At 37.6% G+C, this 27,903-nt stretch overlaps 3 protein-coding genes across 7 annotated transcripts; 2 read left to right on the forward strand and 1 right to left on the reverse strand.

The window, feature by feature from the left end:
- The first annotated feature begins 604 nt into the window (after positions 1 to 604).
- On the forward strand, positions 605 to 7,441 carry wdr93 (WD repeat domain 93). Of its 3 annotated transcripts, none has more exons than XM_026294299.2 (16): positions 605 to 737; positions 1,065 to 1,138; positions 1,392 to 1,593; positions 2,760 to 2,824; positions 2,956 to 3,034; positions 3,137 to 3,222; positions 3,670 to 3,754; positions 3,856 to 3,979; positions 4,247 to 4,317; positions 4,550 to 4,639; positions 4,756 to 4,890; positions 5,537 to 5,741; positions 5,835 to 5,895; positions 5,986 to 6,142; positions 6,297 to 6,483; positions 6,604 to 7,441. In XM_026294299.2, the coding sequence occupies exons 2-16, from the start codon at positions 1,067 to 1,069 to the stop codon at positions 6,710 to 6,712; spliced, it is 1,728 nt and encodes a 575-aa protein (XP_026150084.1). In that variant the 5' UTR covers positions 605 to 737; positions 1,065 to 1,066; the 3' UTR covers positions 6,713 to 7,441. The 3 variants fall into 3 exon arrangements, with proteins under 3 accessions (XP_026150084.1, XP_026150087.1, XP_026150086.1); XM_026294302.2 differs by having other exon boundaries at positions 6,411 to 6,483; XM_026294301.2 differs by having other exon boundaries at positions 4,553 to 4,639.
- On the reverse strand, positions 7,422 to 10,385 carry LOC113122760 (putative gonadotropin-releasing hormone II receptor). The gene is made up of 3 exons (XM_026294303.2): positions 9,837 to 10,385; positions 8,656 to 8,860; positions 7,422 to 8,198 (listed from the first exon to the last, which is right to left on the reverse strand). Exons 1-3 carry the CDS (start codon positions 10,383 to 10,385, stop codon positions 7,807 to 7,809), a joined length of 1,146 nt encoding a protein of 381 aa, XP_026150088.1. The 3' UTR covers positions 7,422 to 7,806.
- Positions 10,386 to 14,293: 3,908 nt separating this feature from the next.
- Positions 14,294 to 25,846, forward strand: sppl2a (signal peptide peptidase like 2A). 3 transcript variants are annotated; one of them, XM_026293792.1, is made up of 17 exons: positions 14,295 to 14,525; positions 15,380 to 15,490; positions 15,758 to 15,940; positions 16,317 to 16,403; positions 16,537 to 16,670; positions 17,454 to 17,608; positions 17,692 to 17,788; positions 18,158 to 18,259; positions 19,158 to 19,239; positions 19,416 to 19,490; positions 19,668 to 19,724; positions 20,628 to 20,681; positions 21,620 to 21,719; positions 22,387 to 22,467; positions 22,859 to 23,019; positions 24,694 to 24,727; positions 25,366 to 25,846. In XM_026293792.1, the coding sequence occupies exons 1-17, from the start codon at positions 14,472 to 14,474 to the stop codon at positions 25,404 to 25,406; spliced, it is 1,608 nt and encodes a 535-aa protein (XP_026149577.1). In that variant the 5' UTR covers positions 14,295 to 14,471; the 3' UTR covers positions 25,407 to 25,846. The 3 variants fall into 3 exon arrangements, with proteins under 3 accessions (XP_026149579.1, XP_026149577.1, XP_026149578.1); XM_026293794.2 differs by lacking the exon at positions 20,628 to 20,681 and having other exon boundaries at positions 14,294 to 14,525; XM_026293793.1 differs by lacking the exon at positions 24,694 to 24,727.
- The last annotated feature ends 2,057 nt before the right edge of the window (positions 25,847 to 27,903 follow it).

Here is a 27,903-nt window from a genome sequence, read left to right on the forward strand (position 1 = left end):
AGACGTGTTATAATCAATTTATTTGACTTATTTTGGGTTGCCAGGTTGTATAAAAAATCCTCTGGCAAATGTTTATCCTTCAGTAGGGTCTTTTACCTAGCCTATTTAATTATTAGAAATGCGTTTCTGTTAAAAAATCTGACCACAAGTTATTTTATTACCAAATAAACTTGACTTAAATCACATGAAAATTCTGAAACCCAACACAAGTTATTACCAAACATACATGGCCAGAGATTTGTCGTAATCTGGCAACGAGAAGTTATTAATAATGCCTTGGGTCTATAAAACTGTCCTAAATGTCCATTAGCAATAAAGCCATAATTTTAAGTAATAAATACTTTATCAAGGAAGTATACGTTACTTTTGGATAGTGGTAGGCTACCCAAAAAACTATTCTGTCTCGTTTGGATGGTCATCATCAGCCTGATGTATATAAATAACACCAGTGATAACACCCGTTTCACATAAATGATTCTACTAAATTTATATAGTTGTAACCAGAGAATAACCTTAAATTGTGTAGATTGACCGCTAACACTGGTCAAACTCTTACAATACAGAACTGATGGTACTGACACGGAGATACTTGCTTTTGTTAAACCTCTACAGGATATTGTCCCGTGCTGCGCGGATTTTCGCGGACCTGGCAACAGTGCGTTCTTGCAGACGCTGTTGTCTTGACGACCGTGAGACGCTTCACCGCTGCTAGCATAAAGTGTGGAAAGCTAAGCTAGGTAAGTCCGCTGGTCAGTGACATGACATTCACAGACATTTAAAAGTTTTATTTTTTATTCACACCTTAATAGAAGTGGTTGCGAGTTCCTTTTGTTGTTTCTAATGCAAAGTTTGTAGTCCTTAATGTGGATTTTGTAGTTCTTAATGTTGACAGATGATGTGAATAGATGCTGTAGCTAGTTTAACAGTAACGAACTCACCTTAAGATTAGCTAGCTAGCTTAAAAACTGCTCTGCTCAAAACCAATCTAGCGTTAGTTTATATGCCTACAACTTTTTTGTCATTTTCGTGTTTGGTTTTTTTTATGTCTACGTGTCCTGCAAAAGGAATGGAAGCAGCTGGCAGAGCAGAGAAATCCAGAAATAAAACACCTACACTAAGACTGTCCCGGGCAGCACAGGTACAGATCTATGACTGAAATGTTCAATGGTAAAGACTTGACAAACCATATAGCTGAACTGCTTCTGAAGTGTATAACTGCTGTTTGTGCGAGATTGTTTGTGCTGCCCAACATTAAAAATCCCCAAAAAACTTCACAGGTACACAAAGCCTTTGATCAGTATTCTGCTAATGACAATAAGCAGAGTGTGGAATAAAAAGATAAGTGGTTCCCAAAGAAACTGGTGATTTGTTATTGTTGACTTGTCCATCAGCTTCCTCAGTGCACCAACTGCTTGGCGTGCTCTGAAGACGGCAGCTACCTCAGTCTGGGTCACTCCCATGGCTTGTCTCTGTGGTCCGCATCTTCTCTCATCTGTGTAGCAGAGTGGCTGCAGGACAAATTGGAAATTACATCTATTCAGATGACCAGAATGACTGGGACAACCTATCTACTTGGCACTATTGATGATATGGGTGGGTTGAACACCTCTGATCAGTCACTATGCTTGCCCTAACTTTCTGTTGTGTTCATTATCTTTTCTGGTATAAACCTGCGTCTTCAGGGGCCTTACTTAAAGACATTTAGAGAATACTCTCAGAAAGCTCCTATTTAGCTCAAAAACAGAAGGAAGGAGTCCTAAATTAGAAGTGATTTAGGAACATTCTCAGCAAGGAAGAAATAAAAGCTTGCCAAGTTGCCAGTTGGCATGACTCAACCTCTGCAATTGGTTAGTTGATCAAAGTCTATTGGCTAAAAAAATGTATTCTTAATGGGGATTTTATGGACAGTGGAATCGATTATTACATTTAGTTATAATTAGTTATTGTATATTCTGTTGTATATAATGAACATCTCTGTGAGAAAAAGTGAGAATATTGCTTAATTTTCATTAATTAATGTTATTGCTGGCCAGTCTATTCAAGCTGTGGCTTTGGTTGGCATGCAGACAACAAGGAATCAGTAATGAAAACAGGTAAAAGAACCGGAAAACCCAACTACCAATTTTATTATTAGCTCAATTAGTTGAAGAGCATAAAACAATGCATTTTAAGCAGAAAATTTGGCCCAGGTATCGCACAAACCAAGAGACAGGTGTGGGAGAACATTGCTTTAATGTTTAATAATAAACATTATTCCTGCCCAGACTAATCTGTAGTGTTTCATTAACTCACTGTTATTCAGAGCTTGGAAAATATTACTTTTATCTCTGTCGTTTTGCCATTTTATCCTGTGTTTTAAAATCTCATAAAAGTCCTCCTCCCTATACAGTTTATCACCTCAGGAGCTTTTAGGTCTTAAATGCTTTAGAGTAACTTTTAGCTTTACTAGGATTTAGTCTTAATTGTAAGGGGAAAATTCTTACAAAACCTAAGAAGTTTTCTTAGAATTATGTTATTATGAAAAAGCCTTTGGACTAGGCCACTTTGTGAATTCAGCCCCTGGTTTTTATATGGTGACAAACAGAACGAGACTGATTTGTACACTTCGACTGCACTTGTATACTCTTCAAGTTGGGAATTATGATGCATTGAGCTGAAGATTAAAACCAGAAACCAACCAAGACAATTTCAGGTGTAGAAACATGTTTGTTAAAATGTATTGTGATGCTGACATCAGCTGCTCTCTTCTTCCACTGCAGGTGTTGCCAGAGTCTTTGCATATCACTGTGATAAGATTCACCTCCTCAGTGTTATTAACATCATGGTGCGTATTGTCACTCACCATCATATTTTTATCGACTGTTTGAAATATGCTGTCTCATTCTACTTTGTAAAATAATCACCCACAGACAAATACATATAAAGAAACAGATTTTAAAATGCTGTCAATATTAGGAAAATATCAACAAAAGGAGCATTTGCCTGACGTTTGAACTGTCTGAAGGGGGCCACTATGGAGCTGCATCAATCATGTGTAAGTAAGGACAGTTTTCAGCTATTCCATTTAATTTTATTATTTTTATATGAAATTTTAATTAAAGACTTCACATCATATTGAAATACTCAATCCCATCAGGCAGTGGTGCTGTTTGGCTCGAAGTCTATATCTTCCCCTTAGAAGCTTGGCTGAAAGAGCTGAAGGAGGCTGGGCCACAAGAGCAGGTATAGCTCTGTAATTTCATTCTTGGACTGGCTTAAATTGTTTGGGATAATATTAGGCATTTTATTAGCAGGAAATTGGATTGTCATCAACTACCACAATGTGAATTTTCTTTTTACACAACATGGCTTGGCCTAAGGAGGAGCTTGAAATGTGTTGCAGTCCAGACTGGCTTCCAGTCCCAGTCTTTTTGTTTTCTTCATCTCATTTAATGTAGTCTTTATGCACATATTTGGCATATTCATTTGTAAAAATGTCCTCCTCCGTTTGCTTTTCCTATTACTGTAGGTTTTTTGATTCACAGTTTTATAGTAGACTATGACATGTGTCGTTTAACTTGTTCCCAGACACTACTACATGTTATTTAATCATGAATTTCATGATTAAGTTATTTGAGAAAATTATTGGATGATTCGAATGAAGAAATATTGTCCTTTCTTTATCTCCAGGATTCAAAGTCCTCTGAACAAATGCATGTGAAATGGTCTCCACCATCTGTGACAATTAAGATCAGGCCGCCCAAAATTCCAGCAGGTATCATTTCATTAACACAAAAAATGTATTATGACTGTAGTATTATCTAACACATCATGGGTGTATCTCTCAACCTTGTTTCTGCTGTTGTGCCTGGTCAGCTCTGGATGGGCCATTTCTAGATGACACACCTTTTGACACATTGTCTCTGGATACTGCTAGCAGTCAAACTGAGGTGCAGCCTTTTAACACAGATGGAGGAAGAAATAAAGAAACAAATGAAAGGTGGGATAAAGTCTACACAGATAGAACCTGCATTCACAGCTAAATTGCTATATACTGTATAAGACCAGTTTAATGTGCATTCAGTTTTGCAAGATTTATATATATATATATATATATATATTTTTTTTTTTTTTTTTTTTTTTTTTTTGCTGATTCTGTTGTGTCCACCACTTCTGAAACAGATTTTCATCCATCCAGCTTCTTGCTTTGTAAAATGTTTGGCTATGGCCATGTCAGATTAGTCACACAGACTTTTATCTGTTTCAGATGTTGCACCCACCACTTTCTACTCCCTTGTTCTCATTTTCTTGTTGACAGCAAAACAAAGTCTCATCCAGGTTTGTGAAGGAGGAGGGTTTTGAAACTATTTTAATCTATGAATTTTCTATGATAAAACATAAGGTAAAACAGCTGGCTAGTAGTTTCAGAGCCCTTCTTACTGAAAATATCTTGCACTTCGCATAATTTACCATAAACACGGTCTATGTTTAAATGAATACCAGATTGTAGTTTGTAGTCACAGGCCATGCTCCTCTTTGATGTCAGCTTTAATGTCTCATGTCTTCTCAGCAGAACTGCCTGTTGCTGTCTGTGTTTGGTGGGGTGGCCGCCATAATCTCCATCAGTATTTTCTTAGAAAAACACAAATAAAAACACCAGGTATGGGTTATTTATTTGCCCAGAGACCAATTACATGGATGCCTACTCTTGTGTCATGTGTTTTGTTGTACTAGAGCTACATACATTTGTGGTTTTGACCTTTCTGTTTTTTGTAGCAAACGTGGACCCCAAGCCAGATGTGTGGTGGCCAACCTCAAAGAAAATCCTCTGCTCTGCCGTTACTAGATGTACACGTTATGTAGCTCTTGGGCTTGATGATGCTTTGGTGTGTGTCAGGGACAGGCAAACAGGTGAGAAAATCTAAACTTCATTATAATTCTTGATTATGTTGCATAAAATCATACAAAATTTTAATTAATCAAATAATATGTGCATTCTTGCGTATGCATGGAGTATAAGGAGAATTTATGGTATAGTATAGTACCCACTGGGCAGTAAAATGCAGAAACAAGGTTTGGGGTTTTACCCCAGGGCCCTTTCTGTGTGGAGTTTGCATGTTCTCCTATTGTCTGTGACAGTTTTCTCTGAGTACTCCAGATTCCTCTCACAGTCCAAAGACATGGAAGTGTGGTTAAATGCTGACTAAGTTTTCCACTGTTGCGTGCGTGATGTCAGCTGAGATAATGGATGGATGGATGGATGGATTTTAAATGGCATAATGTGAGGGACTATTCTGTAGCTTATGTCTCTATGTAATAAGATGCCATCAATTACAAGTTCACCATTTTTTTCTTTATCTCTTCATAGCAGCTACAATCAACAAAAAGAGCACATCTCATTCTTGCAAGTCGGTTACCCTTGCATTTTTGAAAACAGTGTTATGTCTGCATTTCTTAGTGCTTCTTTGATTAAATACCTTGATAGTGGTTTTTGACATAAGCAAGTTTACATCCTGTTTGATTCTCCTTCTATGTGTTTTTCTTGTCTTTCTGTCAGGGTTTCCATCCTCTGTTGTCTCAGTGTCTGCAACAGACAGTGCCTTTGTCAGGATGCAGTTTGTGGATTATTGGCCTGTGTTTACTGACTCCCAGACTTCTACTGCATCACAAGTCCATCTTTTGGTGGTGTGTAAAAGTGGAGCAATTCATAAAGTCATCACAGAAAGGGGGAGACAAACCAGCACGCTCCTCCTCACTGAAAGGTAACCTGAGTTTTACATGTTTCCATACTTACTGAATGGATTTATATTCTATCAAAAAAATATTTGTACACATTATTTCTTGTACCTGTCCAGGCCAAAAGACAGCAAAGACCTCCCAACTGTCACTGCACCAGTGCCTTTGCTGCAGAGCTTGGTAAGAACTCTAAAGTTGTTTTAAAAACAGTAACAGTATTTTAAATTTTGTTTTACTGGATCCTGCTTTTGTCGTTCTTCCCTCATCTAGTTGCTTGTGGTACAAAGGAATGGAAAAATGTTTGTCCAAGATGTCGTCAACAAAACCACTGTGTGCTTTTTGAGGCCTCCCAGCACTCATCTCATTGCTACACCCTGCAATCCTGTTTATGCTCTCAATGCCAAACAACAAACTCTTTTTATACGAGGTATGACCAAAATCAAATTTTTTCACTAAACCAAACTCAAGTTTTGTCAGTCTGATAAAAGGAATCAGTGTTATAGAGGTTCTAGAGGTGTATGTGAATTTAGTATAGCCATAGATTTACATGAAAAGGCTAAGGGTTTTCTTGTCTAACTCAGGTGATCAGGTCCCCATGGACAGTGTCTCTTCCAATCAAGACAACCAGAGTCAGCTTTTCAGGTTCCATTTTGGAAAGTCTGACTTGTTTATGCAGTATCATATTTCACTTCCAGACTCTCCTCAACACCAAAAAACACTGAGATTTGACACTATGGAGGAAATGTGCAATCTCTACCTTCAGCAAAGGTTTGTATTCTTTGTCTCCCATGATGAGTCAGATGATATATAGATTCCTGTCCCAAGGAAAGAGTAGAGTCACTTCACATTTCAAACTTAAAGTAGTGTCTTGTGTGTTTTCATGCGAAGAGCGCTGTCTGTGGATGAAAGGAACAATGCTATAAGACAGACATGGAAGAAACTACAGGAAACTGCAGAGATTTCACATAAGAGGCAGAGCAGCAGTGCAGACAACTGAAGAACTGCGACAAATCACTTTATGCGTTTGGGTGCATGTTCATTTTATGTAGTTTTATATCAAAAGTGGTTGCATTTAGAGCAGAACATTCTATATATTTTATTTTTTTAAGTATATGCATATGCTAAATAAGAATGTACATCCTTTGTGAAAAATAGTGTCTGACTCAGACACTGCGTGGAAAATAGTTCTGATGAAGGAATTTTTTGTTAGATGACGTGTGTTGTAATTCTTAGTGTACCTGTACACGCTGTATTTCTTCCATAATGAATTTATATCATTAATATAGCAATAAATGTAAAAAATTGACAGATTTCAGACACCAATACTAAAACATCTCATCATAAAATGACAGGAACAACATTTTTTCTTGTGTTAAAATAGGCTACATTTTTTTATGTGTGGTGCTGCAAGGCCATGTGTAACATCCAATTTAAAAGGATGAGTGTATCTTACTATGTCTTGCTATGACTCGGCTGATGTCATTGCCTTTGGGACCCTTAAATGTTTTATGTGTCATGTTTTTAATGTCAGCCATCCTCTCAGGGATCCCACTGCTACACATCAGTACAGAGACAGAATTGTCTTTGCATAAGAGATCTGCACACAAAATTGCAATGGATATTTGTTTGACTAAAATTGCAGCTATTGTATATGTATGAATTGCTTCATTTCTGCAATTTTACTTCCAAAAATATGTTTCCAAAAGCCATGGATTCACAAACACTCCAAATCAGAGTGAACACATTTAATCGAAGAAGACCACAAAAACTGCAATACACAAAACACATTCAAATTCCTTCATAATAGGAAATTTTGTTGTCAGTGTAATCCAAACAGTAACTTATAAAGCTCCCTTCATATAGGAAATGCAATCTATAATTACCAACTTATGGTTTTACTTGTTATGCCCCTAGTGTTTTAGCCCATTGCCAACAATTACAAATAGTAGGATTTCAGATAGTTAGACACTGAATTAATCTGAATACATTTTTGAATAATATTATAATGAATATTGGCAATAACCCTCTTCCCTCTCCCCATATGACCCTCTCAGTGCTGGACTGCTTTGCTGTGATTTTCACTACACAGCTTCAGTTACTCCTAGGGCTCACCTCTCTTTTCAGTGGCAAAGAATTTGCAGCATAAGTAAAAGAGCCAGTTATAACTGTGTTGTTATCCAGGTCAGACACTGTGGTGGCATGCCTCCTTAACCCTTTTTGGAAATGAATGGTGAAGAGGCCATAGATGATTGGGTCCAGGCAGGCGTTGACAAGCCCAAAGATGAACAGAATGTGGGCCAGTGAGTGGGGGACCTTCCCTGCCAGATCATCAGGGAAGAACCAGTACCACAGGCCCAGCAGGTAGTATGGAGTCCAGCAGATAATGAATGACAAAACAATCACAATACTCATCTTTAGAGTTCTCATCCGGGCTCTAGGTATATTATTCTTCGAACACCGCAAATGCACTTCATTCGTGGGCACTGGGAGCAGAACAGATGACAGAAACAAAACAAAGTACAAATTAGACAAGATTTCATAAAGCAAAATTATTTAATATGTGCAAAATGTAGCACTATTTTGCTGACAGTTTTTTTCTTGTGACTTCTATGAATAGCTGAAAAATATCTGCTTAATTTAAATGTTCAGCCAATTCCAAAACGTTTCTCACTGCACTGATAGTTTACTAGGTCAGTTGTTAAGGTGAACTGCTTCTAACATTTCTGTTAAATGCACTGAAAAAAACAGTCCCTATAAATATTTCAAAACCTACAATAAAACCTAACTACCTACATACCACCAAAGGCTCTGTGTGCGTTACTGAGCAAAAAAACATTAAATCATCTGATAAACACAAGCCGGTTTTTATCAGCGTGCTTCTACTAAAAAAAAGATCAAACATGCTATGCAGGTCAGTTAATTTAAGTACCAGTCACTTACAGTTGCCCTTTCTCAATCGTTTGGAGATCTCACAGAAGATCCTGGTGTAACAGGTGATCATGATGACCAGCGGCAGCAGGAACAAGCAAGAAAACGTGAACATGTTGTAAGCCGTTTCATGCCAGCGAGTGACAAAACTTCCATGAGTTGTACACTGAGTGAAGTCCTCAGGATGGACAATGGTCACATTATGAAAAAGAAATATCTGCAGAGGGAAATGAACAAGATTCTGATGAGTTTTGTCGAGTATATGAAACAACATCCATTGCTACTCCCATATGTTTGGTAGCTTTATTATCATTGTAGTTGACACCCCCCCAAAAAAAGACTCTCGCAGGTCATGAAAAGTACAAAGTCTGACAGAAAACATATTTTCCCTCTTACATGTAGGGCTGTTTGGTTGTGCAGATGATATGTAGTTTATCTGCCCACATTTTGAGATGAATGACCCTGAGGTTTGTGCTACTGCTGTTGCTTGAGATCTGCGGACAGGAATTAGGTCAGTAGTTCCCAGCCCCTGCAGCTTATATCTTCATATAATATATTCAGGTTGCATATAAACAGTTCAAATAAAAATGGTTCTTGGTAAAACTATCCAGGTAGATTTAGAGAACAAGGACTTCATGTTCAACCAATTTATTGTTCCTTTGTTCCTGTAAAGTGCCGACAGAATGCAAAAGTTCAACTCCTTCGTTAAACAAACACACTTGATCTTTACAGAAATCAGTGAAGTTCATTTGGCTGTCTTTCATATTTTGTTTATTATGAACACTTGGCGACCAAAGCCAACTATCATTGTATCTAATGATTATTTCTTTTTTTTAGAATTGATCTGTTTGTGAAATTTCTTGAAATGAATAAACGATAATAAAGCCACCTTATCCTTTAAGGTTCCAGACACATCTGGCTTCATTCCCCATTAATTATTCTTCTTTGGTCCTTGCCTGGATAACCAGTCACACTGGTTAGCACAGTTTTATGTTCTCAAAAAGCATGTTGGAGCACTACTTCCTAACATGGTCATGATATATATGTTAACAGCTTAACCTAAAGAATTGGATTAGGAATACAGAAAGCAGCACAGTTTCTCTGTAAAATGTCATAACTTTTTGCACAGGCCACTTAAGGACTTAAGTCCTGAGCTCTGGCTAATGTCATTGACCGTAATTACCTGTTCTTACCTGAGGGACTGACAGCAAAATACTCATTCCCCAGGCCACAGTCAGCATTACTCTGTTCCTCTTTCTGGCCTTATTGATAGCCAGAGGGTTGAGGATGGCAGATTGTCTATCCAAACTGATCACCACAGTGACAAACGCACAGGAGTACATAGCTTGCAACTTAAGAAACATCAATAGCCTGCAGGCCAAGTCCCCAGCGAGCCACTGAACTGTGATGTTCCACACAGCATCCACAGGCATCACGATGAAGGTCACCAGCAGATCAGCCACTGTCAGGTTAATTATCAAAACCATGACGTGGGATTTACGTTTCCCGTTCCTTTGCACCCCCCACAGCACAGCCAGGTTGCAAAAGGCAGATATACCACAGAGAATGAAGGTAATGATCACTCTGACTTTGGCTGCTATGGTGAATGTGGGCAGCTGTAGGGCCTCACCCCCTGCTGACCAGTTGGAAGACAATATGGTGCAGTTGTAGCTGGCATTAGGTTGGTGGTTAGCCATCAGGAAACACGCAGGCTCTGCAGAGTCAGACAGAGTAGTGCTCATTTTCTGAGGCTTGCAGAGAAGAAAACTTTCTATCCATACAACATGAAGAGCAGCACAGGTAAGAGTTAACAAGAATACGTAATACACACAGCCTATATTGAGGCCTTATTCCTCATTGCAATTCAGTGGGGTGGAAAGATAAAGCTAACAAAATGTGAGGAACATGAATTGAATGAACATGATTTTAATTCAGTACATTTTCTCCACTATTATAGATGATTGGTATAGTAGAGTCTCAGTTTCATGAGTTAGTACATACTGTACTTCCCACAATTGCACTGCACGATAGTGCTGAAAACAAACAATAGACTATCAAGGCGTTAATATTTCAGAGTGATTCCTAAAAACACTAGGACACATTTGTAGCATCATTTATATATCTTTTATGAATTACTGACACACACATACACACAAACTGTTTCTTTATCTAGCAAACTATTTCTTTGTCATATGTTGACATACAGCGAAACACCAGAGGTTGTTAAATAACTAGATGCAACTGAACATTTTTTGTTTACATCAATCCTAAAGATTATATTTAAGAGAGAAACACAAGTAATCTGTTAATCTGACCAACGTTTCATATATTCTGACCACTTCACCAATACGTGGACAATTTGGGTCAGACTAATGGACTTGTTATATAAAATACATTTCCTTGCCCTGCAGCCAGCTCATCCTCAAGTATCCTCATAATTTCAGACTCTTATAGCATATGTACACAGTTCTCTGTTTTGAATGATTTGAAAATTATTTTCATGTCCTCATCAGCGAAAGAAAACTCCAGTTTCCTCTCTACTGAACCTCGAATTAGAAAGGAGAATAAAACTTACCTTCATGTACGATTAAGTAGGCTGTGGGTATCAACCGGAGCGATCTTCGAGTCACTGTGTGTGTTTTTTTTGTTTGTTTGTTTGTTTGTTTTTTCTTTTTTTAGGTGGCCTGCTGAAAGTTTATCAGTGCAGGTTAACCCACGTCTACCACATCAGTCCAGCTCTTCCTCCAGTCGGTGCGTCCTGTGCGCTTTGCAGCCACTCAACCTTTATCCGCACATCAATCAGCGCCATGGGGGGTGGGGGGAGTCTCTGAGCTCAACTGCGTATTCATAGACAAGGCCGATTTGTTAGAAATGAAAAGAAACACGTGTTGAGAGACGGTGCCACCAAGTCAAGAAACGCCATTGCTTTTCTTCACTAATTAGAGTGATAACATAACATAACATAAAGGAAAAATGTTAATCAAAATAAAAATGAGCCGATGGATGCTAAAGGTGGTGTGGGTAAACCCCCTGGGAAAGAGAAACGCTCAAACTTTTAATTTTTATAATTTTTATTTATTTATGTGTTTATTTGGTGGTGGGGAGGAGAGGAGGGGAGGGGGGCGGGACTTAATGAACATTAATATGACAACTTTTCAAATGTATTCCCCTGGTTTGTCCTCTGAGCGCATCTACTCTCGCTATAAAATGCTTTTTCAGGGAAATGATAAATAGAATATGTCTGACTATTGGGCTCTGTTTCTATGGTAATGTATCAATGAAAGCAATGTCTCAACACAGGTCAAGGCAAGGAGGAGAGGTGACAGGTATTAATTAAACCACTCTTACAACTTATCAGAGCACAGTTATCAGCGTCATATAGAATTATTTTTCTTATTTTTCCTTCCAAATGTACTTAAAATATCAATAAAATAAATTTGACTGTTTGCTGTATGGAAGTATTTTTAATTATTTGAATTTCTAAATCTGTGCAAAAAACTAATTTTGCACAGAAAAATGCACACAATCTTTTATTCATATATCCCCTTAAATACCTTTTTTTTTTTTTTTTACATCAAATGCTACTTTTCAACAAGGGTATTTTTCACTTTTCAGAGCTAGATTGTGATTTCTGTTGGATGAGTAACTGGTTATGTGCTATAAGGCTGGATGCTTTGTGCTCAGTTTACCCTCTACACTTATCTGTTATGGCAAAGTGTTTACATAACACTATGAAAAATATATATCTACCTTGTGTTGCATAAATATATTTTGCTGCTTCCCTACCTTGTCACTCATACTATTTGGTCAACTCAACATTTTCTCATTTGAGTTAAGTTTTTACATTCTTCACTGAAATTTAAAGGGTTAAGGTTGAAATGCCACATTGAGTCATTTACAGTACAGTGAGTGCTGTCTTTGGTAATCAGCATAACAATTGTTTTTATTTTTGAAATATATTGACTGCTGGAGGTGTGAAAAGGTCACTCTAATTACTTGTACTTCCTTTGTGATGTCCTTGTCTAAGTGTGTTGTAGGATCTGTTTTGTTTGACTGAGATTAATTTCCCTGGTTCCAATTTAGAAAAGATAATTATGTGGTGTTCAACTTACAGCCAGGAAGGAAGGGAACATTCTGACCCAAAACACGTTGTTATTTGTCATCATGGCCCTTAGGCTTCATTCATCACAAGCCCTTGAAGGGAAGTCACACAACTCAGTACTCTAAATTCATACTCATTGGTGTATTTTAGCTTTAAAAAAAATAAAGCAAAGCCACTGAAATATTTCTTAATTAAAGTTAGATGAAAGAAAATCAAATACACATTTAGTGATGTTTTAAATGACCATTTCTCAAGAAGAAATTTGTTTTGATTTTAAAGTTCTCTAATACTATTAATTATAATGTGACAGCTAAATACACACACACATTTAGATTTCCAACCATCTGCTGACTAGTTACCGTCCTGTTCATGTTTTTGTGCTCACAAGTTATAGAGATTACAGTCTTTCATAATAATAGCATAGAGAGACAATATGATGAGAAAGGATTGTACTTTTTTTATATATATATATATGAGGTGGTGCACTAATTTTCATGTTACTTTAACTGAAGTGTGACATGAGTTATGCCCTCTCAGACTGAAACATTTTAGCCAATTATTGTGTCTGTGTGGGTACTACAGTATATTTGCAATTTGACCATCCCTGGTACCACTGCACAAGATTTTGGTGGTACTTCAGACTCAAATGGCCCAGTGTTGGCTGATCAGTCATGTAATGGTAGGCTTGTTGCTTACATATCTGCTACATATAGCTTGAGAGCTGCGTGACTATGTTGAGTATAATGTAGTTTACTTGAGTAATAGCTTTATTTCAGTTCTGGAAATGAGCACCATCATTTGTGAAACATAGATTTGCATACAAATAGACAGCGTACAGTGCACTTCAGACTTGTTCCAGAATAGATTTAAGTAAAATATCTACGCATAGATTCATAAATATTAATGTATTAATTCAATTCAAACTGTATTGTGAGCAACATGCAAGCATTACTGAAAGCAGCAGTGTATTAGGTGTGTTGGTAGATGGTGCTTTAGTTAAAAGTGTCAGCTGGGTACTCAGGTCAGAAATATCTGCTGTGTTTATCTTAAGGGTTGATTTTGCTGTGAAGCTTCAGGGGGTGAGCCAGGCTTCATGTATGCTTGAAAAACCATCACCACATGGTTAGTTCAAGCTTTCTCCAGCATACTATGTAGATCACATTACTTTATTACAGATGCACAGATAGTGTTACAATTTCATAAAAGTGTGAGGAAAGTATTGAGATCAATCTGCGTGTGTAAGAGGAAAGGTTTATTTCTGCCCTTTACACTGAATATGTATAAACTGTACGTTTCCATGTTCTTGTTATATGGATATAGACCCATATCCCAACCCAAATGATCTGTTTATACATTTAAAGCTGTCCCTTAAAAAGACGTGAAAAAGAAGTGAAATATCTCATAAACCCATAACGTTACCCATTTATTTACAATAGAGCTTAGAAAACACATCAAATGTTAAAATTGAGAAAGTGCATTGCAGACATGGTAAGTGACTTAGTGTTCCGTACGTGTAACTGCTATGAAGTGAAACAGAAATCAGCGGGTCACGAGTGAACACAGGAAGTAGCACGCAGCTAGCGCTAGGTACAGGCGAGCTAGCCAAACAACAGCTATGAAGATACGAGAAACTTAACCTCGGCGAATAAAAGTGTCTCAGTGCCATAGAGAGGTCGGTTAACGTTGATGTTTCAGGACTGTGGGACAAACCTCGAATGATACCAACATGGACAGAGCTGTCAGGTTTATTATTTTGTCGCTCGTTTTGACGGTATCTCAGGTGAGTTTATGTGCGGTTAACAGCTGAAACTAAGCCGACTGTGGGCTAGCAATGGACGGGCCCAGTAGCCTGTGTTAGCGTCGAACAGGCCGTTTTGCTGTGACTGATGTTAACTCTTTAAATTATATCCCGAAGTTATTGTAAATACACTGTGCTAATCTGTAAATCAGAGGACCGCGTTGTCCGGGATAAAACAAAAGACCGAGCTAACGCTAGCTCAGCTGCTAACGTTAGCGTGTTCCGAGCTGTGTGTGTTTGTACTCTGTCACCTAATGACAATAACCTAGATAAACATTTCCAAAACAGATTAAATTACACTCCACTTAACGCTATACCCATTTAAACCTAATTCACAGCTAGCGTTATATAGCGTTAACTCGAGATTTGGCAGACGGTGATTTCCCGTGACGTCACGTCACCAACAAACAAATATTTACAAATATTTTCCCAAAGATGATTATTGATTAATCACAGAGCCATGTTTACAGTTGTGTGTCTGTGGAGGTGGACAGGTTACAGTTCTTGGACGCATGTATTGATCTGCAAAGGAAATAACAGGGATTTTAAAGACTATCATTTAGTCTATGACAGGTCCTAACTATACATTATAACATATAGTGAAGTTAATGATGTTAAAACAATATAAACCTCCTAAAATGTAAACTGTTTTGTGAGCTTGACCCATGTTGAAATATGTTTGTCTGTTAGCTCTAGTCTGTAATCTGTTGCTCTTTGCTCCTTTAGTATTCTTCGTATCAGGTTCATTATCTTAATCTAAAAACCATTTGTGGAGTTAAGATTTTTTTCTTTATTGGAAAATAACTTCTGCCCCCCCCCCCCCTTCCTCCTAACAGATAAATTGCCAAGAAGCAATCTTGCATGTTTCAGATGGAAAGACAGAAAGAGACTACTGCATTGTCTACAACAGTTCCTGGACGCCCCTGCCAGAAAGCCTTGATACTGCTGTATGTTTTTTAGGCACCCTTGTATTGTAAATTGTTAGTATCAGGACATGGATGTAATCCTGACTTTTAATAAATTATTTGTTCCATTTAGTTTCTGTTCCGTTAACTTAAAAATATCACTCATTACCATTTTACAGTCAGTATGTACAACCAAGAAACTACTGGTAGTGTACCCCTCTGATAAATGTGGTGACAAGAAATGTTTGACATTAATTGTATAACTTTTCCCCTGCTATCCTCATTATTAAATCATTTATGCTTTTCCAGGTGTCTTATCCACTGGTGAATTTGGCCTCCACCATGCTGTGTAATGGCTCAGGGATCAGTCCAGATGTGGTAAAGGGAAAAGCGTTGGTAGTGATGAGAGGGGGCTGTGATTTCAGCCAGAAAGCTGTGATTGCTGAGAGCCTTGGAGCTACAACTTTGCTTGTTGCCAGCAACAAATCACTGGTGGGACATGTACATTCTTCTGTGTTTTCTTTATGGATCTATTTCTTGTGTTAAATTGTTAACTGACTGTCATGGAGGACAAATTATCTTTTTATTTGGGTATAATGATAGTGTCAGGATCAACTGGTACAGCAAGTAAGAGATACATGCAGAAGTGATTCATAAATAAGGAAGTGGCATACCAGTGGTTGGGGTTTTCCATCTAAATACAGAAGCCGTCGTTTCCTGTCTTCAGATTGATGTACTGTGGCTTCTTTAACATATTTGTTTCACAGTATATCCAGAAAAAAATGACAGAAACCTCACCCAAGTCAAGAGATTCTCTCATGTCTAACCAATTTCATTTATAAAAATGACTTCTGTGCTTTTTTGGCAGATCACCCCGACAGCCAATGACTCTTTTGCAAAGGTCCACATTCCTCTGGCTCTCATGAGGTACAGGGACATTGTGGAAATCCAGCAGGTCAGAAATTCTTTACTTTTGCTGGTGATTTTGCTGCCTGTCCTTTTATAACAGTCAGTATGATCAAAAAAAAAAAAATCAAACTGGAATCAAAGTCATTCACTAAATGTAAAATGTTTGTGAATGTCCTCAGGTATTTGGTGAAGGGATGCAGGTGAAGTTGTATGCTCCACCTCAGTTAAAGATTGATCCAAGCATTGCAGTCATCCTGTTGATTTCAGTTGTCACAGTTGCATTGGGAGGCTTCTGGAGTGGGGCATGTGAGAGGTGAGATATTGCAGTTACACATACAGAGGTATGAGTTTAAAACTCATCCGTACTTGCTGACCTATAAAAACAGCAAAGATGACAGAAAAACACACAAAGTGCTATTGTATCAGATTGCATTAAAACGTAGAGTTCATCCTTAGCAGAGTGGTTCTCATGGGAGCAGGTCTGGGACAACATAACATGCATTCCAGCTTGGGAGTTTTTTTACAAGAAGCAATTGAAGGAAATCGACTGATAACAGAGCTCAAAGATATAATGAAAGGATGTTTTCTGGACTTTAAGTTGCACTATTTTTTTACTCCTCTGGCTTGTCCTGCAACTTATACGGCGAAGCGACTTATATCTGTATATTTACTGTCATTTTTTCGAGCAGTCATTAGTGTTAGATGGTACTCTTGACTCATTTGAAGATAATATTGTACTGCTGAAAAAGCAAAAACATTTATGTTCACACTAAACTACAATTCCTAGTGTAATGAAAACTACATGGATGACAGTTTAACAGACCGATTGGCTGCTAATGAAAGATGTGAAAGGGTGTTCAGCAATGTCCAACAGCAAATTAAATAAGGTACTGCACATTCCCAGCATCTTATTTGTAGGACGAGAAACCATCTGTGAGTGGAGATAGTTATATAATATGTACTATATAACATACTGTTGTTTTGAGGGTAGCCATGTGATCATGTTATTTTTTTTTCTCCAAGCACCTCCGCTTGTAAATACAATAAGCCTAGAAGGCACCCAGAAACTCTTCAAATGTTTTTCTTTTTGTGGCAGGGAACGGTTGAATAGTTGCGCGGTAGGGCGAGGAGGGGGAGAAAGCAAAGCAGAGAGTGGAGAGCTTTCCTTGTACTCTCCTCTCAAGGTTGTTATCTTTGTCCTCCTGATGTGTGGGATGCTGGTCCTCATGTACTTCTTCTACAACATCCTTGGTGAGTGAGACAAAAGCTTTTTTGTATTCATAGGAACAATGTTATCTGGTGTTTACGTGTTGTGGTTTGCCTTTTTCCCCCAGTTTACGTCATTATTGCCATATTCTGCCTGGCATCTGCCTCTGCACTTTTCAGCTGTCTTGATGCAGTGATGGAAATAATTGGTTGTGGCACTGTGAGGTACATACATCACTATACAAAGATTATATAGACCAAGAAATACACTCATGTTCCACTGTTGTGACCTCACTTTTAAAGAAATTAACATAAATAAATAAATGAATTCTGGACAGATGTGTTTATACTGTTTGAACAGATCACCATAATATATGATATAATTTGTGCAAATGTTACTTTTGTGGTTTCTGTATAAATACAGACTTTTTCCCATATAAAAACAATTGTGGTCACAGTATAATGACATGAAGCTGAGTTATGTTGCGTATTATTTCCTGCTAACTTGTCTATCTGAGTAACATTCTGGCAGAGATGTTTCAACTGCTAAAGCCTTTATTAATTTTGGTGTGTCGCTGCATTCTTTTTTTCTAGCTTCTCGGTCCGAAATTGGAACTTCTCTGTGAGATCTCTCATACTGGCCGCTGTGTGTGTTACCATTGCTGTGATCTGGGGAGTCTACAGAAATGAAGACAGGTAGTCTGGGGGCACACACAACTGAAGTGTCTGTTTCATTCACAGAGAAAATTTACCATTTAAACCCTCACTTGGGTTGAATTAGGTGAATTCTATGGACCTTTGTAGTCTTGTGTTGAATATTACCTGAAGAAGGTGGAGAGTCAAGGCAGTCCTTTTGATACCTCACTTCAGTTTTACCATGTCTTTGTTTAAGATGCAGAGCAAATTTTTGTTCTGTGAGGCAAATCATATATAAATCATCTTTATTACCCCAGCATCATATTTGGTTAAATCTAAATGATGATCTCAGCATTATTGCAGCTTGAGTGTGTTCTTTCTAGACTTTGATGAGTTTCTTTAAATAATAGAGAATACTCTCAGCCTTCCTGTCACAAAAGCTTTAACACAACTTTTATCATTTTATTCCATGGTTTCATGGTCCTTGAAGAGCCTTAAAAATTTTAAAAGCTCTTGCATTTTCCAAAGATTCAACAGTAATATAAAATTGCTCATTTTACAGCCTTCTGTGTTTTTGGTTAGATTTTGTACAAGCTGCTGCACAGGTCTTTAAAAGCACTCAGTTTGATTTTTAAAATGCGTGAAGATGTGTTATTCAGATAGTTTTGTCTGAGCTTATGAATGTCAAAGTCAGACCAATATGAAGTCAACATTTGTTGTTGATGGTATTGGCAAGTAAATATATAAACATCTGTAAAGATACTGAATCCTGATGCGTTTTGGCTGAATGAATAACTTAATGTCAAAATGTTTTACAAATCTTCATTAGCAGAGTATTCATTACTCCTAGTATTCAACTTGATGCACCCTCTTTATGTGTTGTATCTGTAAGTATAACATGACTACTCTTCATGTTGAAACACATTCTAAGGTTAAAGAACTTTTTTTTGTCCTTTAGATGGATCTGGATCTTGCAGGACCTTCTTGGCATTGCTTTCTGCCTGAACTTCATAAAGACTATTTCACTGTCCAATTTCAAGGTACCTCATAATGTGATGCACTGTCCATTGTTCTGGATCCATTTGTTTTTGCATCAGCAGGAGAGACATCTGTTATATTTACTGTTACTGGCAATAGTGGGATTCTGACAAAGCAGTGTGGTATTTAAACATATTTTTTTGTGTTGAAGCTGTGATTTGTTTTTTTTCTATTATAGATCTGTGTGATTCTGCTCAGCCTTCTGCTTGTGTATGATGTCTTCTTCGTTTTCATCACTCCTTTCTTCACCAAGGTATGAGTGTAGTTATCCTTAGTGAACAAATGACCACATGATGCACTACATAGCTAATATAGAAATAGAAAGCTAATATTATTTAAAAAGAAATGTTTTCGCAGCTGTGGGATACATTATGGGTTTATGTTAATGTATAAAGAAAAACATGCAAGAGTTGAATTTCTCTGTCAACAGAACGGAGTTAGCATTATGGTGCAGGTTGCCCTGGGCCCAGATGCATCTGGAGAGAAGGTAAGTTCCACTGCATTGCTTTCTACCTTGAAGGAGAACTCCACCAAATTGTCTCTATTGGCATTTGTCAAAATATTTGTAAGATAGTCATTTATTCATTTTGAGGGAAATGACAGTGTTGCAACAGCATGTCACAAAATCACAGAAACAACATGGTATGCAGTAGATTTGTATATAAAGAATAATATATCCAAAAACTAAATGTTTTAACTATTAAATAGAAAACACGTTTAAAAATAAAATATAAAATAAACAGAAAAGTTCCTGTCCTGATACAGAGTTACACAGGGTGAAGATTGCAGGGAGCACTTTCTATAGTATTCTTTGTCACAGCAGAGCTGAGGAAAAGCATGAATAAAAGTGTTCCCTCTGCTGTTTGACCAGCACGGGGATGTAAGAATCCTCCTCTCTACAACTGAATCCAGAAGCCCCAGAAAAAATCCCCAGCACAGAGGTGTAGGTACTAGACATCCTAGTGCAAGTTCATCCTTTCATGGTTTTTTTTTGTTTTTTTTAAATGAGTTTCAACCTATGCATATGTTTTTATATTGCTTTATGAGGAAAAAAAAGTGTTTTACTGAATGTTTTACATTTTTGCACCACCTCAGGAATATATATTATTATATATAGAGTTTCATACTATCCCTGTTTTCCAAGCTTGTAGCTCGATCTTGAAATATGAAATGTGTTTATCAGGAGACAGAATACAGAAATGCTACACAATGAATAACTAAACTAGTGGAGATGAATAAGGGAGGTATGCTGGACTTTTTAATCAACAAGCTGAAATCTAAGCTTGGTGGAATTCCCCTTCAAGTTTCTACTGGCTTTATTAACAATCGTGGCTGATCTAGGAGACTGATTGATTAACTGTGCCCTGGGGTTGGGTGGGCTCTGTCGTAGACACAAGGTAACATGGTCGAGGTCCCCGCCGAACCCCAGGCTCCCTCTGAGAAAGTAAGCTTGATTTGTTACCCATCCACTCCATTTTAATAGCAGCATCCATATGTGGGTGGGAGGGCTGAGGGTGGTAGAGCTTTTGTTCTGACACAGATTCTCATGAACAGAATGCCACTTTTATCTCCTGCTTTTATGTGATTAAAAATATGACGAAAGAATGTATTGGGCATTTTTTATATAAACTGTTGCTAACAGGAGATAAAAAAATTAAAAATGCTCCTTGAGCTCAGAAAAACATAATGTTAAACACCTGCTAATTGTGTGATTTATCAGCTGATGGGAGCCGATAATATTGTAAAATTCTCTTTATCAAAAGTTTTGGCCTTTGAGGATTTTATTTATTTTCTGTTCAGGGAAATTTGTATTTATATTACATTTGAATAAAACATGGCCATTCCATAGGAAAGTCATTTCGTGATAACTGAGGCATCTTCCAGCAGCCAAACATACGGGTTCTCTGTTTACGCTGGGAAATTATATTGTGGTAGTACATACCTGTGCACTAACAACAGTATCTGCTTTTGTTAGCATTGCATGTTGGTGAACATTTTTGTTTATGTTTGCGGTGTAATTTTGGTAGATGGTCCCATAAAAAGGAGAGTTTGTGTTGGGCAACACCTGACCCATAGAGTTAGCACAATAACATTAGAGCCTTGTTAAAGTTGGTGCAAGAACCGTCAGTGGGGGTGATCTGTTTAATTTGTATATTTTTGTAATTTTGTCAAACTAGCAAAGGGAAGCTAATTTGTGGCTGAGATGGCAACCGGGTGGAGGTTATGAGATATAGCAAGAGATTTTGAAGCAGTATAAACCAAATCCATATGTAAACAAATAAATAATTAAAAATCTGCAGTTTACCACAGCTTTGAATGTGGTCAATAGTTCTGCTATCACACTTTGTAATTTTAAACATCCAAAATGTTTTATTTTCCCAGCTACCAGTGGTGATGCGTGTCCCACGGTTCTCAGCTTGGGCTCAGAACCTGTGTGGGATGCAGTTCTCCATTCTGGGTTATGGAGATATCATTGTTCCAGGTGAGGCTGTCACCTGTCACTGTCAGTAGTTATCTAAATGGTGCCTGGTAAATACCCTGAATGCAGACATTGACTGCTGGTTTCCAGTCAGTTCACTACAGTATGTCACCACATACAGTTCTATAGTGGTTGAAAAACACAAATTAATCACATAGTGTGTACAGTTCAGAACAACAAAGGCCTCTGCTTATAGAGTGCAGCATATTACAGTAGGTCATGTAATCATACTGATCTGTTCCTTGCTGCTAAAGAATTGGTAAACCTCTGGTATTGTGTGTTACATATGCACACACAATACACTAGCTGCACTCTTTTCATCTGACAAACTGTATCAATCAGTATCTGGAAACACTAGTCCAGATGTGCTAGCCACTCAGTTAGCCTTCCATTGAAATCAACACGGAAAGAGAAAAGTAATGTAGGGCCATGTCGGCATACAGAGAATAATTTGTGTAGGATGAGGTGTGTGTAAATAAAATTTCACACACCAGAAATGAAGATGCAACAAACAGTATTTGATGCTTTTATTTTGCTTTGAAAGTTCTCAGTGGACTGTCTTTAAAATAGCCAAATGCTGGCACTCTCTCTGAGCTGAGATAGAATAAAGGAAGACAACATTTGTAGTGCAATGTGATTCTCACCCTCTACATCCACACTGGCCCAACAGGTCTCCTGGTGGCCTACTGCAGCAGGTTTGATGTTTGGATCAACAGCTGCAAGAAGATCTACTTTGTCAGCTGCTGCATCGGTATGGTGAAGCCCAACAAGCAGTTTCGCATTCATATGTTGTAACTTTGCTTTACCACAAGTAAACAGGGCGTACTAAGATTAATTTGACATGTGGGGGAAAAGGCATAAAATGAATACAAAGCTAAATATTATTTTGTAGTTTACAGTCATAAGCACAAGTTTTGTGCTGTTATTGCTACTGTAAGAAGCAATACGGTATGTCATTATGTTTTTTATTGTTTTGGATATATTGGTGTTTAAGGTTTACTCCTCCAGTGCACATATATCTTAAACATTCCCAACACTGACTGGATTTTAATTTCTGTGTGTATCTGTAAGTGTTCCAACCTTTACAGTAAGTTTACCTTGTCTCTGTCCTTCTGTGTTTGTGCTCCTCTATTTCCCTGCAGCCTATCTGCTGGGAATGATAGTGACATTTGTAGTGATGCTGCTGACAGGGATGGGTCAGCCTGCTCTGCTCTACCTGGTGCCCTTCACCCTGATAACATCTGCTGTGGTGGCTGGATGCCGGAAAGAGATGAAGCAGTTCTGGGCAGGAACCACCTATGAGGTGAGAGAACCAGAGAGAATACAAAGTGATTTTTATTTATTTATTTATTTATTTTTAAACACAGAATTTGTATGTTAGTGATACTCAACAGCTCTGGCAGTACTTCTTTAGTGATTTAGAACAGGTTCCAGTGAATTTCTGAATAATTTCACTCCTGTTTTATCTGTGACGTTAGTTTTTTACCACTATTCCCAAGACTACACAGCGAGGCTTATTGCCAAGGCTTATGCTCACTGCTAAGCACTTGGAGGATACTGGAAATATTTACTAATACGAACTAGGCTTTCATGCTTTGCTGCAAAGCTGCTTGTGCATAATGACAAAGGAGCTGCTCGTTCAGTAAAAGATACATTTCCTGGCCAGCCCTTTGGGATTGTTGCATCATGTTTTGTCTCCAAAGTAAGTGCAGTCCTGATAACTTGCTTTTTGCTTGCAGGTTTTTTTTGTAGAGAAATTTGCTCCAGGTCTGCAGTTCTTTTTACAAAACTAAAAACTTTCCCTTTTGCAGTTGCAGCTGTATATGACACCTTGTGTCTTTCCCAGTTTTATCTCTCCATGAAACTGAAAGAGCTGTTCACATTAGACACCTCAAGGTCTTGGGGAAAAATAGTTGATTTTTTTCATAGTAATATCCTTTTTGAATCCTGCCTTCATTTTATATTGCTCAATTGTGTGCAGCTAGAGACACTGAGTAAACGGTACACAGGGATTTGTCCTGAAACCACTCCAGAGTTGTCTTAGCTGTTTGCTTCAGGTCACAGCTGTACTGAAAGATGAGACATCGCCACAGTCTCAGTCATGTGCACTCTGGAGCCGACTTTCTTCTAGGATGTCACTGCATTTGGCTGCTTTCATTTTTCCTTCACTTCTAACCAGTCTGTCTCTGCTACTGTGAAGCCCCCCTCAGCATGATGCTGCCACCCTGCTTCACTGTAGGGATGGTATTACACAGGTGAAGAACAGTGTTCACCAGACATATTGCTTGGAGTTTTCTTGCCCATGAGTCCTTTAAAGGCCTGATTGATGGAAAGCTGCTGAGATGTCCATCCTGACTGGTTCTCCCATCTTGGCACAGGATGTCTAAAACAGTGTTAGAGTGATCATCAGGTTCCTGGTCACCTCCATGGCCAAGGCCATTTGTGATTTCAATTTATTGGACGGCCAACTCTAGTAAGGGATCTGGTGGCTTCAAACTTCTACCATTTCACAGCTGTTGAGGCTGCTGTGGTCCTGGGAACACTTTAGAAATGGTTTTTACCCATGCTCTGAATTCATGTCTTGGTTCCCTTATGCACTCAATACTGTATATTAGCTTATTGAAGTTTGTAGTAGTTGCGGTGGTCTTATTATTATTTTGTATTCATGTTTTATTATTTTTTGTTGCCCCCTTATGGCAATAGATATCTTGCACACTGCATCTGTTGTTTGTGTGTGTGTACGTAGCAGTGTGTCTGGGTTCACATACCCAGTTGACATGAACTGCATATTTGATGTAAGATCTGAAATGTGTTTTGGAAAATGGTCATTATTATTGTAGAGATTTGTTTCATATGTGACATGTCAAAATACACAAAATACACTGTGTGTGTGTGTGAGAGACAGAGAGAGAGAATAAGAGAGAGACTTAAAGCAGAAAAAAAAGCAAAAATTCTGACCTGGCTTCATCTTCACCAGGTCTTGGACTCATCCAGGGAACCTTTGTTGCCAGGTGTGCCTCCTTCCAACACAGACCTCTCCCCTGCATCTCTTCTGCCATTTTACATTGTTGCTCAGCCTCTCCTGCAAGCTTCTTTTAATCCACTTTTTCTTTTGGCATTTTAACTCCTGATTCCAGGGTCGTCGTGATAAAATACAAAGAATTTGGAAGACCCAAGTTTGAACATTACAGTGCTTTGTATTAACAGATCACTTTGTGCCTCTAGTTAAGTCTGAAGAGCTTTGCAGCCACAGTGTTAAAGTCGTGGCCCTGGAATTTTTCTCATATCTTTATTTATGCAGTCTGTTTCATTAGTAGTTTGTTTTTTCATGCTTTTCCTCTGCTCAGTTGTTTTTTTTTTCCAGTCAGAGGGTATTAATACTTTACAACTCCATCCTTCATGCATTACCAACATGTTCATGTTGTTCTCTGCATGTTGTCGCTTGCAGTTAACCTGTGAAAGCTGTAGCATGGATTTTGGGACTTATCTCTGTGTTTTGGTATTTGTAGAATGGACTGCCTGTCTGCTGTTGTGTATGGAGTTTGCATTGCGCATTCCAATCTCATCATTATTTCTCTGTTGGTATTTACTGAACTAAATCTGTATATTGAAAAATTACTAATTTTTTTTTCTTTCCTTTTCTCTTTAGAGGGAAGAACTGACTGCTCCGTAGAAGGAGAAAGATGCTGATTTACAGTTTTGAGCACAGAGCTAACTGCTGGAACCTTTTTTTAATACATTTTAATATTACATTTACAAAGCAAGGGAACATTATATTGATCAACAGATTCTTAAAATTTCAATGGCTTATTCTGACTGCTGTCAATGATCAGGAGCTTAATAAATGAGTAAGAAAAACAGAAATGTTTTAAGTGCCTCAAAGGCTCTTTCAGTGCCTGAAGGATTTGTTAGGTTCCTGTTCAGAAATCTGTAAAGACAATTGCAAACAGGAGAATGAGGAAGCACTTTATACTATTTAGCTTGACAGTTGTTCATCAGGGGTGGGAGTTAAAATTTCTTGTAGCTACATTATGACACATTTTGATAACTGTTTTGGGGTTTGAGTGTAACTTGTTTATATGATGTGATTTCTTTCATTGCCTTATAATAAATTAACAACTTCGATATAATGATGTGTTCATTTTTTATTTTTATTTATTTTTTTAATAACTTGAAATTTCCTCATCCATCCAAAATATTCTAGTGGATAGAATGGCATGTCTTGAAGTCTATGATCACAGTAAAAACAAGTTTTGAAAGGAACCAGTTAATGTTTTCTTGGGCATTTTGTTTATTGTATTCCATACACAGTAAATAGTAGAAAACAGACAGGAAACAGGGACACAGCGGGTCACCCAATGGGCCTAAACCACTGATGTCACAAAAAGCCCCACCCTAACCACACACCTATTGGGCTGCTCAGTTGGTATTTCTATGGAACGTGTCAATTATAAAGGGGCTGATTGGAGGTAACATAATTTAATTGGTTTAGTGGTGAAACTTTACTGACTGGTTAATCAGGCAGTGAATAAATATTAAAGCATAAATCATCATGTTAAATTAATATGTTTGAGTTTATATTGTTAGTTTGAGAAAACAAGGAATCTGAAGTTGCCACCTGGGGGGCACAAAATCATGAGGGATGTTTTCCATGGTTGAAGTTTTATATGACAACCAAGTGATAGGCAGTTTAATATCATATGTATGTAATCATTAGATATAGTCCTTGGTTACCTTTTGTCCCGAGCACGACAGCAAATAATATGTTACTCATATTAGTACTATCATTTGATCCTGATTGCACTGTATTGCTTTATTGAATTGTCATTCTTTTTTCGACCTGAAGAAGGAACTGGGGCAGAGGCCTGGGAACTGCAGGGGACTGGCAGAGACCATAGATGATTACCTGGGAGAGGAGAAAAATGACTGCTGAAGAATTACAGATGGGTAAGTAAGTCAGGTTAGATATCTATGTCTCTAGCACACTAACCTGTTTGTTTAGCAATTCATGCACAAGGTTTAAATCGAAGTTCTTAAGAGAGGTGGTAATTCGTGACTGATTCTCGGTTGCTGCTTGAACAGCATACAAACCAGAAGAGATTGCACCAAACACCTTTGAATAATTTCAAGGTTGCTGAACTGCCACAAAAATAAGTGAGCAACTCTCAATTTTTTTTGAATAATTAAAGATGAGTTGATTTGGAGCCAGTAGTCAAGTAAGATGGGTTTGTGTTTACACAGTATGTGCTTAATATATATTCTATAAAATGTATGAAGTGAGAAATTCTGTTTGTAGAAAAGGGACCATGATAGAGACCTGGTGATTAAAGGCCTTTATTGTGATTGTATCAATATTGAAATTGCAAAGCAGGAAGAAATTTAGGTTAGATAAAATGTAGTGAGGATGATGACTTTTTGAAAAATGATCTAATCCATTTGAAGAACCAAGTAGTTTTGACAAAACAAAACTGAGATCAGCACCAAAGTGCAACTGTGAACTGTGAAAAATTTGCATGTATGAAAACACAGGTTTGTATACACACAGCTCACTACAGACACAACATAAGAAGGTAGTAAGATTTTAACAAATTATGCAAATAATTATTTTTGATCATTTTTGATTTGATTTAACATTTTTAGAAATGGTATTCAGAATTACTTATTTCTATTTGATTTTAATCTGAATATCAGCAATATAATGGAACACAGTGATTCTTGATTATTGACTTGTTGCCAAAGCATTTTAAAATTATGTTTAAAACGATAGAGTTCAAAATGTATTACCCTTAGATTAGTCAACTCCCCTGAATAAAATACTTCAATCTGTTCAGCTCTTGCCTGTTAACAGTGTCGATAAGATACACTGGATTGTAATTTGCTCACAGTAGATGACGATATAGCAATAGTGCCTTTATAACATTTGTTGACACACTTTTGATACAATGCACATACACTGTTCTTTGTTGCATTGCACTCTGCCCATACGTTACCAGATTTCTGAGTTCAAGTATATCTTTTCACTGAGACAAAAGGTTGTGAAACAATTCTGTCTGAACTCGTATATTTAGAGAAGGTTAAGGTAATTTAATAAAAGATATTCAGTGTATTTTTTTGTCAAAATGATATTTATCATGATATTGATATTGTCCTTGAGATATTACACTGACAAGAATGAGTCAGACTTGAG

The sequence above is a fragment of the Mastacembelus armatus genome, chromosome 3, assembly GCF_900324485.2.
Source record: "Mastacembelus armatus chromosome 3, fMasArm1.2, whole genome shotgun sequence".
NCBI classification, from domain to species: Eukaryota; Metazoa; Chordata; class Actinopteri; order Synbranchiformes; family Mastacembelidae; genus Mastacembelus; species Mastacembelus armatus.